This window comes from Cololabis saira, chromosome 11 (assembly GCF_033807715.1).
Source record: "Cololabis saira isolate AMF1-May2022 chromosome 11, fColSai1.1, whole genome shotgun sequence".
In the NCBI taxonomy this organism is placed as follows: Eukaryota; Metazoa; Chordata; class Actinopteri; order Beloniformes; family Belonidae; genus Cololabis; species Cololabis saira.
In genome coordinates, this window is record NC_084597.1 from 34,284,441 (window position 1) to 34,303,361 (window position 18,921).

An 18,921-nucleotide genomic window follows, 5' to 3' on the forward strand; every position below is an offset into this window, starting at 1 on the left:
CTGTGTATTGAGTTTTATGTGATTGCAGCGCTAACCACCCGTGGGCTGTCATTATGTGAGCGATCTGAAGCTGTCAGATTTCAGAAATGTATTGTTTTCTGATAGACGGGCTAAATACCCCCACCGTTTCAAGCATATATACACACACGCACACACACACACACACACTTGGGTTTTGATGGGCAAACGAGCACTTAGAAAATGAAGAACAGAGATGGGGATTGTGATGCTCTGACAAGGGATGCAATTTTAATTTCACCCCCTGTCACTCTCCTCAGTATCTCTTCAAATGAAATACATATGAACTGCCAATCACTTTTACATACTCACAAACACACAAGTGCTCAATGATTACTATGCATGCAAACTTGCAATAGTTACTTCTGTCTTTCACAAGAGCATATGTGCAGAAAGCAAAGTTCGAAAACATAAAGTGCTAAACTAATTAGAGTCCAGACCAGTATTTAACATGTAATTCAACTACTGTAACTGAATTGTGTCGTGGAAAATTTCTGAAACCTCAGTGAGAGAAATAAATTATTATTAACAGTTTTTGTTTTTGAAAGTTTTTGAAATGGTTTATTCTGCAACAGTCTGCAGAGTACAATCAGTAGTCTCACAGTGTCTCTCTGAGCAAAGACAGCCCATGACATACAGTAGATACCACGCTTGTTTGCATCCTTCACCATAAGATGACTTAAAGACAGTTAAAGGTGAAAGAGTCAATAAATGCATGCAATGTACATAATATAAAACCTGTTACAATGGTCATAACAAAACATGCAAAATTAGGGGGGAAGCAGTTGTGTATCCATACATACAATTTTCAATAAAACTTTGAAATATATTTTAGGGGATGTCGTTTTTTTTTCTTTACAGATTGCTACTATTTTAGTGTATGACAATTAGAAACATAAAATGACAAATTCATGGGTTGCTATATGGTGAACATACTTAAAAGTCTACAGCCATTTCTAACAGTACAGGATGTACAGAACCAATCACAATGAGCGGGCTTTATGCAAAGACTCATGCAAGAGTATCCAAACTAACCAAGATGGTTACTGCAAAATCGACAACAGCCATTCACCAGTGGTCTTACTCCTCAGCACACCATATTAGATATCTTTTGTTAATATTAGTCTGGTCTATACAGTACAATGCTTATGTCACATGCTCTGTTTTCTCTGATTGATTGTATGCTTATCAAATGGTGTCCTAAGGCAGTTCCCTGAATATCTGTTAGTATTCCTCCTGGAAATCAAAGCTAAATCCCAAGGAACCAGACTAATTCTGTGTATCAAAGAGGAAGTTAATTAGGATGGCTGGCCAAGTTAGATTTTACCTGTTTTTTTTATGGTAGCCTGGTGCCAAAATCCTTCTGATTCTTAATACTTACTGAATAATTTTGATGCCTAAATAAAACAAGGAACCAGATCTGTTCAACCCTGACCAAGTAGGTGTGGTGCATAAATAGTGAGTAAAACCTGACAGACTACAGTGATTGAATAAAAGCAAGGAAGAGATGAAAAACTGCCAAATCATGATATCAAACCACAGCGCACACCAAATTGGCACAATCATTCATCCCCTGACCCTGAAGAGGTTCTTCCCATGGTGAAAATGTGAACTGATAAAACCTACAGAATTACTATGACAAGACTGAGTCAATATTTATACAAATATTTATCTTGACTTGATGTAATTAATTTATTATAATTTTGTTCTATGCCTCAGAAAAACAACATATTAAGTCTTTTTCTGAAATATGTCACAGGAAACATCTTCAGTGGCGTCATATTTTATATGGGTAACATTGCCCTAAACAAACATGCTGGGTGATTTTTTTTACACAATTATTCTGCAGAACATTTCTTTGTTCTTTAAATACACATGTGAATGTGAAAGCATTCCTTCGGAACCATGATTTGGTTTGGTAATTCATAAAATATCCCAGTAAAACACTCTTCGACTGCTTTATGGCCTTTAGACATTTTATTCAGACTATAAAAGCTTTTTCATGTTCTTGAACATCACTCCAAAGTGCTTGCAGATATGTTTTTTTTCTGTCCCCTTTGTGAGACATTTTAACATGTGGTATTCTTCGTAACATGAAGAGACAGAATGAGTGAGGAATATGATGTGGAGAAAGGCATTTGAGAGATGAGGAAAGAGAGAAAAAGACTGACCATGAAAGAGAGGAAAAGAGTATTAAGATAGAGAAAAGAAGTACCTGAAGCCAAACAAAGAGCAATAGGTAATGGGATATGACAGAAGTTTCTAACGGAGGGGTTCTTGCTTCAGAAGAACAGGGAAATTCACTTCCCTTTTCTCGGCTGTTTCGAGTGCTCACTTTGTTCTTCGCATGCAGACTCACACACCTTACTGAGTGCGAATCTCAGCAGCAAGCAGACCCTTAGGTAACATTTGTGTGTGTGATAACCAGCTATGTCCTTGATGAATAAAGGAAAGGATATGACAGCAAAAAAAAAATAGGAGGGGAGATGGAGAGACAAAGGAGAGGACACACTTTTAAGAAAAGAGCTGGGGTCAAGCCCTGTTGCAGGCTGGACTTCATCCACCTCTGCTGTTGGTGCGTTTAGCGCAGGGATCAGCAACCCGCGGCTCTGGAGCCGCATGCGGCTCTTTAGCGCCGCCCTAGTGGCTCCTGGAGCTTTTTCAAAAATGTTTGACCTTTTTTTTACTTTTTTCTTTTTTTTTACTTTTTTTCTTTTTCTTCTTCTTTTTTCTTTTTTTTTACTTTTTTTCTTCCTTATTCCTTTCCTTTTTAATCTCGACATTTCAACTTTTTTCTTGAGATTTTGATTTTTTTTTGCGACTTTTTCGACTTTTTTCTTGACATTTTGACTTTTTTCTCAAAATTTTGACTTTTTTCTCAACAGTTCGACTTTTTTCTTGACATTGTACTTCATTATTAATCCCGACATTTCGAGTTTGTTCTCAAAATTTTTACTTTTTTCTTGACATTTCGACATTTTTCTCGACACTTCGACTATTTTCTCCACATTTCGACTTTTTTCTCAAGATAGTATTTCAACATTAATCTCGACATTTCAACTTTTTTCTCGAAGTGCATAATGAAAAAAAAATATCTTCCCCCAGTTATAACTAATATAGAAACATGCAGCATGTGTTGCCTTCATTCTAAGGCTTATACAAGACATTTCATTTTTTGCGGCTCCAGATATATTTGTTTTTTGTGTTTTTGATCCAATACGGCTCTTTCAACATTTTGGGTTGCCGACCCCTGGTTTAGCGGTTCCAGCATGATTTCTCACCTTACAAGTTGCAATAGAGGGGGTGGGAGCACCGAATGTTTCTTTAAACGGATCATATCTCAAGCTGACCTGAAAATATAACTTTCATTCTGTACAAAAATCAGAAAACAATTATTGTGGGGGAAGTTGCAGTTGGCTTTTTGTGCTGAACAGCAGATTGGCGCCATGCTTATTGTAACCATGAGGCCCTACTACAAGACAGAAACCAGAAACTTACTGATCACTAATTGTATCAATCCATATGTCCAAGAGCCGACGCCACACAGATGTCAGACGTCAAAGAGGTTCTCCTCTCCTAAAACAACACATTTCTCTTTTCTCTGAAGTCGGACATAATTATGACAGTTTCACTTTCGTACAGGTGAAATAGTATTTCAATTAGTGACCTGCAATTGGCTTTTACAGGAGCTCCCGACTTAGCGCACATGCAGTGCAGATTAGAATGAGTCATGAGAGTCGGATCCTTTCTGCAAAGAAAAGAACCAGTGCTGCAAAGTAAAACGTAGTGCAGTCATGCAAGCACTGCAACTCTTATTTGCTCCATCTGTCTAATACAAATTGTAAAATCTTTAATCAGAAAAAGTTGGAATGAAATGGAATATGTTAAATATATTTATCAAACAATAATGATTTGCCTCATCACTGTTTTAATTTCAGGCCTTCACCATAGTCCAGCGAACGTTGTGATAGGACAACGGGGCTACATAAGTTTGACGAAGTGACAAGGCAGTGTAAAAAAGTAATGAAAGGATTCAGGTTTCAACGTGTAACTCAACTCAAATTCTTATATGAAGCACTTTAAAAAGAACACCATTTACCAAAGTGCTGAACACAAACATGGATTCAGAGCAATACATAAAAATATCAGAAACATGTAAAACAAATGTAAAACATAGAAGCATAAAGCAAAAATAAAACAGTAGAAATGAAGATAAATAAAAAAACACACCAAGTTAAAAACACAAATCAAAATACTATGTTTTTAAGGGAGGATTTAAAAATGGGAAGTGAGTTGGTCTGCCTGATGTGTAAAAGTGGCTCGTTCTACATTTTTGAGCCAGCAACTGAAAAAGCGTGTTCTACTTTAAACCTCCTCTAAGTCTGAGAGACGACTAGCAATCTCTGATCTACTGACCTGAGGGAGCGTGAAGGAGTGTATGCCTGAAACAGGTCAGACAGATACTTTAGAGCGAGACCATGAAGACATTTAAAAACAGATTATGCATTTTAAAATCAATGCATAAACAAACTGGGAGGCAATGAAGTGATGTTAAAATCGGCGTAATATGCTCTTGTTTTCTTGTACCAATTAAAAGTCAGGCAGCAGCGTTTTGAGCTAACTGCTAACTTCAGCGTGAAGTTTATTACAATGATCTAAACGTGTTGTGCTAAAAAGCATGGGTTAAAATCTCAAAGTGATGACTGGTTAGAAAAGACTTAACCTCCAGTAGCTGCAAGTGAAAAAAGTCGGAATTGACCACTGAACTAAAACAGGAAATGCAAAATTGCAACATAAACTGGAAATCTGTGATTCCCCAATCCCTCAGATGAGATCAATTAATTATTCAGTTGGCAATATAAAAATGTAAGCTCACAACCGCTTTGAACAGCATTTTGTCAAGCACATTCAGCTACTTTCACAAATGTCACTAGAACTTTTACTGTGTACAAAGGAAGCCTTAGTTAAGCTTGAGACAATGTATTTGGGCTCCAGGGCATCACATTGTCAATACTACTAGAGTCAGGAAAATCAGTATTCCAGACTTTTTCTTTTTTGATATCAATTGGGAAAAGGATAATCCAAACTGTTATTAGAAGCAAGTTGACAAGGCAGGATTTGTGATGATTAAAGTTACTGCCACTTACATTTTTGTTACAGCAACATGAATGCACAAAACTACATCAGTACTTTAGAGCAACATATGCTTCCCTAAACAAGACAATTCAAACAAATTCTGCACATATTCCAGAGTCATGGTGTGGTCACTGGACTGTCTCTGCTCTGCTGTTCTTTTTTTTCTGACATAAAAAAATATAGTGGATTTTGTAACATTAATGGATTTTGATTTGCAGGACAAATGGCACAAAATAACAAAAGGTTTTTTGTTATCCTTGGTGACGGGATGTATTTTAAGTGTTATGAGAAACAACAGCAACTTTACTTAGTGGGAAAAGATTTACTATCCCAACTTCATTTGGAATGTGACGGAGACCTGAAAGTTCAAAAATGGACGTCTATAAACAAATGAAGAGAGAAAAAACCCAATGTTACTTTAAACCAATGCATGCGTGTAGCAGTGTGATGTCATTGCTGGAGGAGGAGCTGGTTTAAATGAGCACCCAATTAATTTGAGGGTTCATGACAACATCAATCGGAGATGTGAGAAGAGCAAATTCTAATACATAAATCAGTTTTCAGTCGTCTGACTTTTTCTTTAGTCCTTTTTGTGGCATAATGGCTCACACATGACTTAATTAAAACGGAACTCTTTGGGAAGTTTAGTTGATAAAAAATACTTTTTGTTGGAGTGATGAAAGCTGACGGAAATGTTTGACCTTCAACATTTTTGTATTTTAAAAATGTGACATTGTGGCTAAAGCTGTCAAATAAATAGGGAATTGTAGACTATACTCACCGTTAGGGCTGGGCGATATATCGAGATTTTAATATATATCGATATATTTTCAAACGCGATATGGTACGAGACAATATCGTTTATATCGATTTCTAAAAAAAAAAAAAAAAAAAAAAAAAAAAATATATATATTTTTTTTTTTTTTTAGAATTTTTTTTTTTTATGATTTTGATATAGCTTATTTTGTGACAAATTGACTTGAATGTTTTATTTGAGATTTGCACAAATGTTTGGTTATTTGCACAACTGTCAACCTCAGTGGAAAAGTCTGCCTGTTACTGTCTACATTGTATTAATTGCAGTGTATTTTAATTTAATTGTTATGCAGGAAAGGGATATTTGTTTTATTTTATTATTTTATACTTTATCAAGAAGCATTTTTATTCTATATATGCAGGCAGTTTATTTTTATTTCATTTGTTTTATACATTTTGATATTGTGCAGACCTCTGTTAATAAAGGTACCTGTGTGACATTTGGCACGAGGCTTTGTATTAAAACTGACTGTTTTTTTAAGGGTTTGCCTCAGAAAAAATGAAGCTAACAGAGATGCTATGCTATAATGCTTTGGGGGAAACCCCAATTAAGGCACAGAAAAAATATCGAGATATATATCGAGTATCGCCATTTAGCTAGAAAATATCGAGATATGACTTTTGGTCCATATCGCCCAGCCCTACTCACCGTTTAGAAAAGTAACAGCATAACATAAAAGACATAAAATATTAAAAACAAAGTACTCAAATGAGCACAAACTCCAATAGCTGAAAATGCCTTTCACCTGACGTGTCATCCACAGTGGCTCACATGTTGGCATGGAGACTTCATGGGAAGCAACAATGACCAAAGGGATTGCCAAGACTACTTTAGCTGTTTTTTATGAATGCTGTTTGTGTTTGGTGTACTATACCTTTAAGACGTGCTGGCCTTGGCCCATCCCAGAGAGGATGGACCCATTAGACTGATGAACAGAGCCAAATAGAGAGAGGGAGATGCAGAAGAAAGAGACAGTATATATACAGTGACTAGGATAACAATAGTGAGAGAAGTAAAGGAAAGAAATAAGGGAGCTTGACAGGTAGGAAATAAAAAGCAAAGTAGAGAATTAAAGGCTCTTCAGGGACTTGTAATATACTGAAAGGAGATTGACACTGAAAGATACAAAGAGAACAAGAAGCAGCTATCTCTCCATCTCTAACATGGTGATGTAGGCATCTACGGGTTGGTCTGTCAATCAGGACAGGCAGACACACTCGCTGGCTCTCACATGCACTGATGACTTTGCTGTGTGTGTGTCTTCAGATGGCCAACCTTGTGACATCGCTGTGCTGTGTAGTTCTGGCCGCAGTGGTGGTAGCCTACGCTCAGAGGCGCAGTCAGCTTGGTGAGTATAAATCTTCTTTATCACACCACTCTCCACTGGCTGGTCCATGACAACCCTTTTTTCTTTTATTGTGGCCAACATTTTCTTTTTATTTAATCTTGTGTAAGTTATGTGTTGCTGATGCTTTAGTAAACTTCACTCATGGTCCTCACTTTTAACCATTTTTTGTAATTTCAACTCTATTTTTAATCTCTATTGCGAGCGAATATGTTTCATTTGACAACTGAAATTGCATGTTTAACTTTTTTTTCCACTTGAGTTGATTTATTGTGAAGTTCGGCTGTGGATTGGTGCATTTTTCCTGACGTCAGCTGTCAGTTAGCAGCTTATTTGCTCTGATGATAAAGGTTAAAGGTGCAGTAATCAAACAGAACTGCACCTGAGAAAGCTGAAGATGAATTATAGTCTTGCTTTTGTTTGAGCTAACAAGCAGTGGAAAAGTAAAACCACTTTGGTATCCCTCATTGAGCAAGAAGATGCGAAATAAGAGTTCAACAAAGACACTAGTCAGTTCAACTGATGATCATGAGCATGATTCAAATTATTCAAAAATGTGAATACAGAGGTTTTGAGGGGGAGAAGAGAGGCAGAAGAGGAAAACAAAGCAGTGCCACCTCCACTGAGGGTTCACTTGGGATCCATGACTATAAATGATTCCATGTCTGTCATGTGTGTGGATGTTGAGTAAGAGAGTCAGTTTGTGAGTTGGATTTTTATGAAAAGTCTCTGTGACATCAGCCAATGAGACTGGTCTATTTGAGTCAGCTGACTCAAAGAATGAGTCTAAAGAAGTCAATAAGTCCATGACTCACATCACTGTGTCACGAGGGACACACGCACACGCACACGCACACACACACACACACACACACACACACACACACACACACACACACACACACACACACACACACACACACACACACACACAGAGAAATTAATAGAGAACCAATAAAAAGTGGAAGCAGAGACTTTAAGAGTGCAATAAGAAAAACAAGTGGATACCAATGGAAATAGTTAAAGGAATAAAAATCAGGAGAAGCAACAACTAATGCTTAAAGGTGCATATGCATGAGATAAAAGTTATATTTTTTTAAGATAGTAGCAATTTCGAAGTCAGAATTTGAGATTCCTTATTTACTTTAATACAATTCATAAAACACACTAACTTTGTCATGTATTTTTTAAAGATGCTTTGCAGTTTTGAAATTATATTGTGCTGAGAATTTAAAGAAGAAAAAAGTTGAAGAAGGTGAAAGTGCATCTTTTGTGGGAATAACAGGTTCAGAAGGAGGAATAATCAACAAGCAGTTTTGTCTTTGGCAAAAACTTTGTGCCAGTTTGTGTTTGTAGTGCAACCACTGTGTCACTAATCTCAGCTTTTCGTTTAACATAGACTCATTCGACAAACAGAAATCAAACCACACAGCACATGAAAAAGTAACAAAAGCAAACTCATGGAAAGAGACGAACACAACACAGACGCACATTTATCTGTCCGCCTGGCTTGGAAAAAAAAATGTAATACTGTATTGCATGTTTGCAGAGTCAGTCCCAAAGAAATGAAAAGCGGATGAACTCTTTTGTAAGGGCGGACTCAATTTGTAGGAAATAAACATACAGAGGATGGTGTGTGTGTGTGTGTGTGTGTGTGTGTGTGTGTGTGTGTGTGTGCATGCAGAGTAAGACAAATAGAGACAATCCTCACATTTACAGAAGCTGATGCTGTTTGCAAAATAAAGACCTGAAAAATGGATAGAATAAGATAGATAGATGGATAGAAATAATAAAGGGCGGAGCAATTGCTTGGTCAGATGATGAAACATGAAACTAATATGAAGTCATTTGAGAGAAACAGTAACGGCAAACAAGGGAAAAAAACTGCCAAAAATAAAGATCAGTGGTTTGAATCCTGGTCAGGAGAAGCTTCCAGCCACAAAATTCAAAATTTACCCAAGCGAGAGACATATAAATGAAGCCTTGCCAGCTTTGATGTCGTCTGAATTAATAAAGTCTGGGTGAGGATGAGACGTGCAGTACTGAAATAAGACATTCAACATCAAACTGTAATATCAATATCCATGCAACCTTATTGGGTTGGCCTATATGCAGAGGATGTGGGGCTAATGGATGTGTCGAAACCCAGCATCTAAGATAACACAGAAATAAATGCTAACTCAGCGGTGCAGCGTCTGCAAACAGAATCTGCTTCCACAGCGAGAGATCAATGAGATACAACAAAGATACTACAGCGAGGGGAAAGCTAGATGACAGGTCAGGGATTATACATCGCCGTCCCCACTATCTGAAAATGAATACTAATCCCCAATAACAAGCCTCGGCCGCTGAAACACATAGGCCGCTGACCTTAGACGGGAAATCACAAGTATAATGGAAAACTTCAGCCTCCTTGACACGTTGCTAAGGATAAGTGGCAAAAAGTACCCTTGTACACTCTGAATATATGCTTTAAAAAAAGAGAAAGAGATGAACCCTCCTGATTTTAAAGGCAGGACACAGAGCATTCAGCTACTGTCTTTGATTCATTCCTGGTTGGCTGGTGGAAAAAAAGTTAGATGGAAACTCAAGCAGCACAAATGACAGTCTCTTAATAAAACATAAATTGAGACAACAGAGGAAAAAGGAAAATAATTGAAAGCTAAAAACCCACAGAGAGAAAGGGAGAGGAAAGTCAGACTCTGAGGTAAGGCCAATTAAGCCTTCCTGCGTATGAATTAGATTTTTGGTTGTAAGAAAAACAGATGTTGAGACGGTTTTGTGAATCGACAGGAAATATATTGGGTAGGTGACAAAGACACTTAACAGATACATTCTGGGGGTGAGCATGAAGAGACAAGAGAGTGCAGATGCTGATGACACTTTATTGTATTTTTTATGGTATATTACTCATGTGTTAACACACTTAACCCAGTGTTATCCACAGAAAACAATTAAATGTACTGATTGAGCCACCCCCACCAAAAAAAAAGCTGAATGTTAACACAAAGCTCTAACTATCACTGCGAGTTAACAGTAACATTTTTACCCTGTGTGGTTTGAGCGTATGTTTTCCTGCTGTTCTTAAGTAATGTCTCAGTTCCAGACATACTGTATTGCTCTTGTGACCCGACCCCCTCGACATCTCCGTGGTTCAGGCTGAGTGGAGGAAAAAGCATTCTTGCAAGGATCAAGAACATTATTTATATGCATTAGTAATGGAGGGAAAGCAAGATGTTCTGCCAGAGCAACAGTTCATAAAAATGCAAGAATGTGCAGACAACACGGTGTCATACTGACAGCATCGGCCGCTTTTCTGGTTTTCAGGCTTCAAATAACTGAAACAATCATGTGTATTTATATTGTGTTGTCAAGCTGGGGATCTATAAGACTGTAGTTTGGAGGTTGTGGTTTGGATTCCTCTATTGCAGGATGACACGCATAAACAAACGAGCATCCCAGAGGTCCCCGTGCTTCTGTTCTGTTCCTGAAACAGAAGCATGAGGACTCCTTCACTGCATGCACTTGGTTTCACGCTCACTAACTAATTTTGGAGAGGGACCCACTAAACTCTCTGATCACATAATAAAACACATATTTGGATTGACCCATTCAAGTGTCTTGGCATGTTTGCGAATTGCACAATTGCTGAAACATCTGATATTTTTTAACCTCTGCAGAGCTGCAAAACTGGGCTGCTATAATATGAGTGTATAGTTTTCTGTTTTGATGAAAGAAAGACTCATTTATGTCTGCCTGGAAGTCTGTGTCACCTCCAGACTGCACAGACAAACATACACCGAGAGTGGTCACATGCATGGGGAACCTGAAGGGAAAATAAGTTGTATTTTATTTTCCTCTCACTTTTTGACTTCATATCGTTTTGCTTCTCTTTTCGTGTGTTTACTCTTGCTTATTCTCTCTCTCTGAGTCTTTCCATGTTTCTTTAATCCTGAGATAAAACAGAAAGTTGCGCCAAAGCAATACTATTTCATTAATGGGGTGCTTCATGCAGTAAATATTAAGAGCCAGCTCCACGCGAATACCAATGAACGTAGTAAACAAAGCTGAAGTGGGGAGTGGAGGAGCTGAGCGTTAGGGATGGTGAAATTTAAACAACAAGGCTGGATAATATGCTGCAACTAACGCTTTTTGCAGTCATATCCACTTGAGTTTCGTCTTTTAAAGACAGAAGTGGTGCAGTTGCATCTTCTCTCCCACTACAACTATATCTGCAGCTTGGAGCCTGCGTCTCTGTTTGTGTGTATGTATGTGAGCCTGTGGTGACATCATGCTGTTGACTGAGAGAGCATGTTATTTATGGGAGTCCATATCCTGATTGAGAGACCAACATTTCCACTCATAATCATTCCCTCCATCCACCTTCTTCCCTCAGCCCCTCCATGCCTCTCCACCCCCGCTCCCTCCTCCACCATCACTGACGTAATACTTCTTCCTCCTTTCCCAATTTACCATCAACATCATCCACACTTGCCGCCCTGATTTTTTTCCCTTATTTTTTCCTTATTTTCACCAAACCCCTAACACTGTCTTTTACTCCTTAATTCACCCGTAAAGTAATCAAAAACAGATTTATTGCCCACCACATCATTTGCCACTGCACTACCGTCACTAAAAGTTTTTGTGTGCTTAGTCTCTACTCTTCTTCTTGGCATCTGCACTGATCATCCTGACTGTTATGAACAGATGAGAGATGGGAAAACACAGATGAAGCTCATAGAACAGAAAGGCAGAGGGAAAGGGAACTATGAGTGAGGGACAGCAGGAGAGTAAGCGGTTAACTCCCGCCACTAATTCCCTGGTATTACAGCTGTCAAAGCTGTGTTTATTTCTTGAGCATTCGACACATGCTGCTGTGAGTCTTTAACATGCCCAGCTCGGCTGTGCTTGTCTGTGCAGCCTTATTTAGCCTTGTGAATGGATCATGTAAATTGTTTAAATCAAATTAATCCTTGCACGTTGGAGCCCACCCTTATCGTGCATGACAGCCAAGTCTAATCTAATTCATGTGCAGAAACTCATATAGACGGATGTAATTAACATTAACAGATGCAATGGTCCAAAAGTAAAATGTCAGACACAAAATACACAATGTCATATCTATTCAGCAGATACTGTGTTTTCAGATAAATATGTATATTTTCATTCAGATAAATGAGTATCCTTCCTGTAGGAGGTGGTCTAAATGTTGTATCTAGTACAATCGTAGATTGGTTTTCCGGATGTATTTTTTACCTCAGTTGAATTTCCAAGTCTTGCTTTTGGGATTTGTTTGAAAATAGTCCTCCTGTAGTATTTTTGGCCCATAAAATGTGCAAGAAGTATTCACAGGCTTTGCAGGTTCACAAGTGCACAGTTAGCAAAGTGAATACAAGGACAATAAATATTATAGAGTTAAAGAAAAACATTCCCAGTGAGGGTGGGTAGAGCATGAAGCTCCTCTAAACACTGAGGTATTTATACATGCACGCACTTTTGGACAACAAAAGAACAATCTGGAACACAAAATGTAATCAATTATTCATATGATTTAACTACTCTCCGATTCATCATCAGAGAATACAAACAGCTACTGTAAGCGAATGAAATAGGAAGACAGATGCATGCAGGTGTATCACGTGTCTGTTTTTCTTGTACCGTATGTTTAAAACATGTGGTCCATGTGCTGGGAAGGTGGTGGTCGTGGTGTTGCTGGGGGACTTCTGTTGCACTCATTAGCCTGAGTAGCACTCACTGTAATCAGTGTTCCCTGTTTCGCAAGCTGCTTGTATTAAATCCAAGATGGAGCACAGCCAGTTGATTGAGTGACGGTATTGGCAGATACATTACAGTCTGACTGACTTGATGACTGGCAGCCACGCACAGTAAAGTGATGCTAATCCCATTTATTTCTAGCGTTGAAATGCTGAGAAAAAAAAGAAATCTTTTTGAAGTGCCAAAATATATAGAGCTGTATTGTTATGCTTGAAATTGAAACTCAAAACTAGATTGTAAATATTTGTATTTACCTCTGATTATTCTCATAACACTTAGAGCTAATTGTACATTTAAATACTCAAGTGTGTACACAACCTTTACCTGCAGTTTGCTGAATGATTACATGGTTAACCATCTTGGTGCCTGACAAACAGACTTGTCAATTACTTGTTTTTTAGCACAGACTGAGACTGTTGTGACCCCACAAAGAGAAACAGATTAAAGACTGACGGATTAGTCGTACAATTTAGTGACTGTCTGCCACAAAGAAGCCACAGCTGCAGATGCCTTGTGTGGAGCATTTTCTTTTTTCAAGGTTTCATTTAACTATTTTTACTGGATATGTAACAGAAGAGAGATTCTTTATAGTCTATTTGTGTGCTAATGCCAACCACGGAAACTGCTTTGGGGGTGGGGATGGAGAAAAAATGAAGACCAAAAGAGAAGTAAAGTGACTTTTAGCTGAAAAGAACGCACTGTCTTTAAGAATACAGTTTATTTTAACTCTTAGCTTGTTATGCAATATGTAATCAATGTACTTGCCTGTTCTGCAAGAAAAAAAGAAAAAAAATCAAACAGGTACTCTATATCAGCGTGTAGGTGAGGGCTAAAATTGGCTCAATGCTTCCCAGTGCTCAGCCCCGCAGCTCATACGCATAATCATGAAACATTTATCCTCTCCCATATTCAACCATGCCCATAGTTGAACCTTCATTTTTTTTAAGCTTTAAATGTTAAATGAGGCCGCAGTGTCTGGGAGTATTTGCAAGCATCAGTCAGACTTGGCTCCTGCTCCTGACTTCTGGCTGTGTTTAGAAGTGACCCCGATGGGTATTACTTATTAGATTAACACTGGTGTTGGTTGCAAGGCTGCAATATTTATAAGATTCAAGATGTCTTTCTTTTTCTAAGATTGGAGAAAAATAATTTTCCTTATTGTCCATGATTGTTGTTTACTTCACAAAAGATGGTGGCCTGCAGTGATGTAAGCATGTTGAAACGGTTCCCGTACCTAAACTCTATGGCAAGGGAAGGATGAGAAGACATTGTGAACCTGAGTGTAATGCAAGTGGTGGAAAATCAAAACACAGAAAACATTACTCAAAATATAACCAAACACAGCTACAAGTCTCAAGGTTTGACAAATTAAGTTTCAAAAATAATTACAAATGTCAAATGCAGTTCCGGCTTTAAATTTGACGTCCAGTTAAATAATGTGTAGAAAGTCATTACATTTGATATTGCTTTCTGTGATGGATAAAACTTTCTTTCTTTGTGTATTGAAGTTAAAATCCTTCTATCTAGCTGGTCAGTATAATGACTGTAGTGGGTGCAGTTGCTGATCTCTGTCCATTATTGTAAGTGGGGATTTTAAGACAGTGAAAAAGTCATTAAAAGTCATGGCAATTTAAAAATATGTTCACAGCCTCTGTAAATGCCATACAAATGACAACTCGACTGCAGTTAAATACAACAGTTTTATTGTTTTATTTGTATTTCTTAACATAATTATTCTATCGCGATACAGATGAACAAGATATAAACAAATATTGACTCTTGATAGGACTGTCAAATGAGTCATCTTCTTTACTTACACTTTATTAAATAGGGCTCCTATGTATGGAATTTCAAAATCCTCCCTCCTGTCATGTGCACCTTAACTTTTATTGATTTTGTCCTTACAAAATGTGAGTCAGGGTTGTCGTCTGATACATTCTTAGCCAATAAAAATCCAGACTTCTATCTGCTCTTCCAATTAAAATTCTTACAAATGTTGTATGACATTGAAAGCGTCAGACTAACAATCTAAAGCTTAAACATGAATATGAGATGTGAAGTGTTAAAACCACTGAGGTGAAAACATAATGCTCAGAAGCCTTAGCATGTCTATGGACCAAACACAACTCTGTGAGTTTTTCTTAAAACATTTTAATGGAAAATACTCTAATTTTTTCATTTATGTCTGGAAAAGTATTTTCCAACAGAAAAATGGAGACAGGCAACCATGATGTTGTATTTCCTTTATCAAGTTATAGTAACCATTTTTTTATGCCTGAAAATGCAGTCGTAATGTTAATCATTTTTAAAACATAATTCAAATATAAAATGTACCACGGAAAAGAGAAACACATTCATTCATTTTATCAATTAATCTCACATTTTTTTCCACCCTCGATTATATGTTGGATATCAGAAATTATAGAGACAGACGAAAAAACAAATAGCAAACGTCTTTAGAATCCATTGTTGTTTAGGAGTGAAAGTTTATTTGTCTAGCGGAGGTTCAGGATTCCCGACTATCTGATGAACTCTGCAGGATAATGGACCATTTCCAACCAATCAGTGCTGTGCTAAGATATGGAATCTTGGAATCTCACTGTCTGAGTATAGGGGTTTACGTCTGTTTCTTGTTGTGTCTGAAAGTGTGTGTGTGTGTGTGTGTGTGTGTGTGTGTGTGTGTGTGTGTGTGTGTGTGTGTGTGTGTGTGTGTGTGTGTGTGTGTGTGTGTGTGTGTGTGCGTGTGTGTGTGCGTGTGCGCTTCAGTCAAGGCCTCTCTTTCGTTATTTTATGCCTGTTTCCCAATAGTTAGGAGCTGTTAAGACAGCGTACAGAATCCTGTCGTTTTATATCTTTCATTACTCATTTCTTATATACATAGAGTAAATGAATAATGTTTTTAAACCCTTAATAAAAGACATTACAACATATCCATTAACTTTGGGGGCTAGATTAGATTAATTAAGGACGAATACTCCAGCAAATCGGAACGACATTGATGTTTTACCAGTGTTTTTTGCTATAATGATAGATGATACGGATGTATTGCTGAGGAAACACAAGGATTGTATTTAGTAATACTTTCAGTCTGAACAACTCCCACTGAATTACATCGAATGGTTTTAGGCTTAATCCTGCTGCTCAAGTTGTATCAGACAGTGTAAAATGTCCAACACTGAGGTTATCATCAGTCAGTGTTGATGACCCAGTCCAGTCACATGATCATCCTTGGGGCCAATCACATGATTTCCCAATGATCGGGATCGGGTGCCAAATACTGTGTTTTTCTTTTTTTCTTTTTTCAAGTTACTTTATTTAATTAATAATTATAAACATTATTTATTTATCGTCTATCAATAAGTTTTACAATTAACAATTGCACGTAACCTACACCGTAGGCTCTGCGTTGTCGTAACGCAGAACCATAAATCAGCCTTTATTCTGGCGAGATCTGAAGATACAACGCAACAACGAGCAAGCGAGTGATTATGTACATTCACTGAGTGAATATTATGAAAGTAAAATATATATTTCTCGCTAGAAATGTAATCATAACTCATTTTTATGCAGAAATTAACTCAAAATATTGATTTTATTCAATAAAAATGAGAAAATGTCCGCCATGTTTTTTTGTTTGATTCAGTCTGCAAATGATGACGTAAAGCATTCTGGGAATTTTCTGGCCCTCGGTCATGAAGTCAGCATCTGAAATCCCTCGCTTTTAAGGGCTAGATTCATACACACTAGCCCTCGTTATGTCCACTACCCCTACATGCAAAGAGGAATTGGGACACCACTACCCTCACAGGAACGTGCAAAATTTAGGGGTAGGTCTGAAAAGTAGGGCTAGGGGGGGGTTGGGACTGGCCCTAAGTCTCTTCAGTAAGCCAGCCAGGGTGAACTGTACCCTCAACCCCCATGACCCTCAGAATGAAGTGGATGGGTTCTCTCACCAAAAGTCCAAGTGGGATACCTATTGCTTTTCCCCCTTAACTTGTTATAAACAGCTTTGTTGTCTATTGTGAATTGTGGGAACATCCATTTAAATACTTTTCAACAGATATTTTAAATTACTTTATCTTAACTTTGAATAACCTTGTTCTTGAATTATGCTATATAAATAAACTTGCTTTCCCTAATGTTTTTTAAAGCTGTCTTTTTGCTTACTCAGTACCCCTACCTTTGAAATGGAAAACAGTAGCTTATTTAAGAAAAATCTACAGGGATTTGGTCTATTAAAACACACTGTAGCTTTGACAGTACATGCAAAAATACTAAAAAAAAAAAAAAAAAGAAAAAATATCAGTTTGGGTGTTTGTGAAAGATAAAACTAAAAATAACCTTATTGTGCAAAGAATGGTTCTTGGGTATTTTTAACAACTTCATGAGGAATAAGAAATGACAAATATCAACTTATATACTTAAAACCAGTGTCATAGAAAATAGATAGCCTATATACAACTTTTTTTTTTTAAAGTTAGTTACAATCAAATATTTATTAGTTTCACGTAACTAAAGCTACATAGAGAGGTTTTTCTTTCCTTTTTTCCTTTTACCTGATTTTAAACTTCAATGAAGAATAGATTAGCTATTCTGCTTGTTAAAAAGTCTCAGGAAAAAGTTGGCCTGCTTTCAGTTTAAAGACAGCATTTATCCACATTAAGCCATGAACACAGACATTACAGACTTAACCAGATGCTACCACACTAATAACTGAGACCCCAACACTCATGAATATGTTTAAAAGCAAAGTAAGTATTTCAGTATTTACATCTCTTCTTTCTTGATGGAATTTAACACAAAAGTTGTGAAACTAGTTCAGGATCTGACAGTTTTATCCAGCAGCACTTCAGTTGTTTTGGTGTCTGGGGCCTGCACCTGGTTCTTTAGATTTGTGTGTTTTTTTGTTTTTTCAATGTAGTGGAAACAGCAATTATTTTTGAATACCCTCAGCACTGGAATTAAATGGTAAATACATTTTCTTTTGCCTTATATGAATGCTTTATTTGGGAATCCCTATAAATAATGTTGAATATAGTTTAGTTTCCATGATGGTAGCAATCCAGAGACCCTTTTTTTCCATCCAACTGTATAAGTGAAACTAGATTATGAATTGTCCAGTGATTGTGAAAACAGTCTGTGATTGGTAGACTGACAGAGGTCAGAGAAAGCTAGTGGATAGCGAACAACAATATCACAGTTTGGAGTACTGAAGTGCTGTTCGATCAGACAACTGTATGAAATGTTCAACTTTGCCAAACACAGAATTTATTCCCCCCTATTAAGTGGGCAACTTCAATAGAGTCCACATTACATCAGCTCCAAAGTCCACTCCACCGGCAGATGGTCATCAAAAAAGAAGATGAACACAAAGTGGGAGATTTGCACGAGAACTCAAATGAGCAACAGTTTCAGCTTCACTTAGAAAGATTTATAGAGATTAAGAGGACTTGAAAACATCCTTGATCTTTGACATTCAGCACCTACAAATTGCCAAGCAGTGCTTTTCTCTCCTTTTCTCCATCTTGCTTTGCTTACACATCTCTTTTTCAAATATTCTCAAGATGAAAGCAGAGGAAGAGGAGGCCCAGGTGATACTTCCCCTTGAGCGGTGGCGTACTTCGCCGGTTGCCTCATACCAACACACCTTATCTTGCACAATTTTCAAACGACCAGATAATGCGAGTGGGCTAATGTTTGTGTGAGCGTTGCCTGAAGTAAGTCATTAGTGGAAGTGAAGTTTAATGAGGCTTGCCGCCAGCCAGTGTTTGATGACAAATAACTATTAAACAGAGCCATGTGATGGTTCAGAGTCAAATAGTGTTTAGCA

At 37.5% G+C, this 18,921-nt stretch overlaps 1 protein-coding gene across 1 annotated transcript in view; it reads left to right on the top strand.

The window, feature by feature from the left end:
* cntfr (ciliary neurotrophic factor receptor) overlaps positions 1-18,921 on the top strand; it is a 274,550-nt gene that overhangs the window by 104,434 nt on the left and 151,195 nt on the right. The window contains exon 3 of the mRNA XM_061734387.1: positions 7,238-7,319. Within this exon, the coding sequence (XP_061590371.1) occupies positions 7,238-7,319 (82 nt within the window). The remainder of the gene's footprint in view (positions 1-7,237; positions 7,320-18,921) is intronic.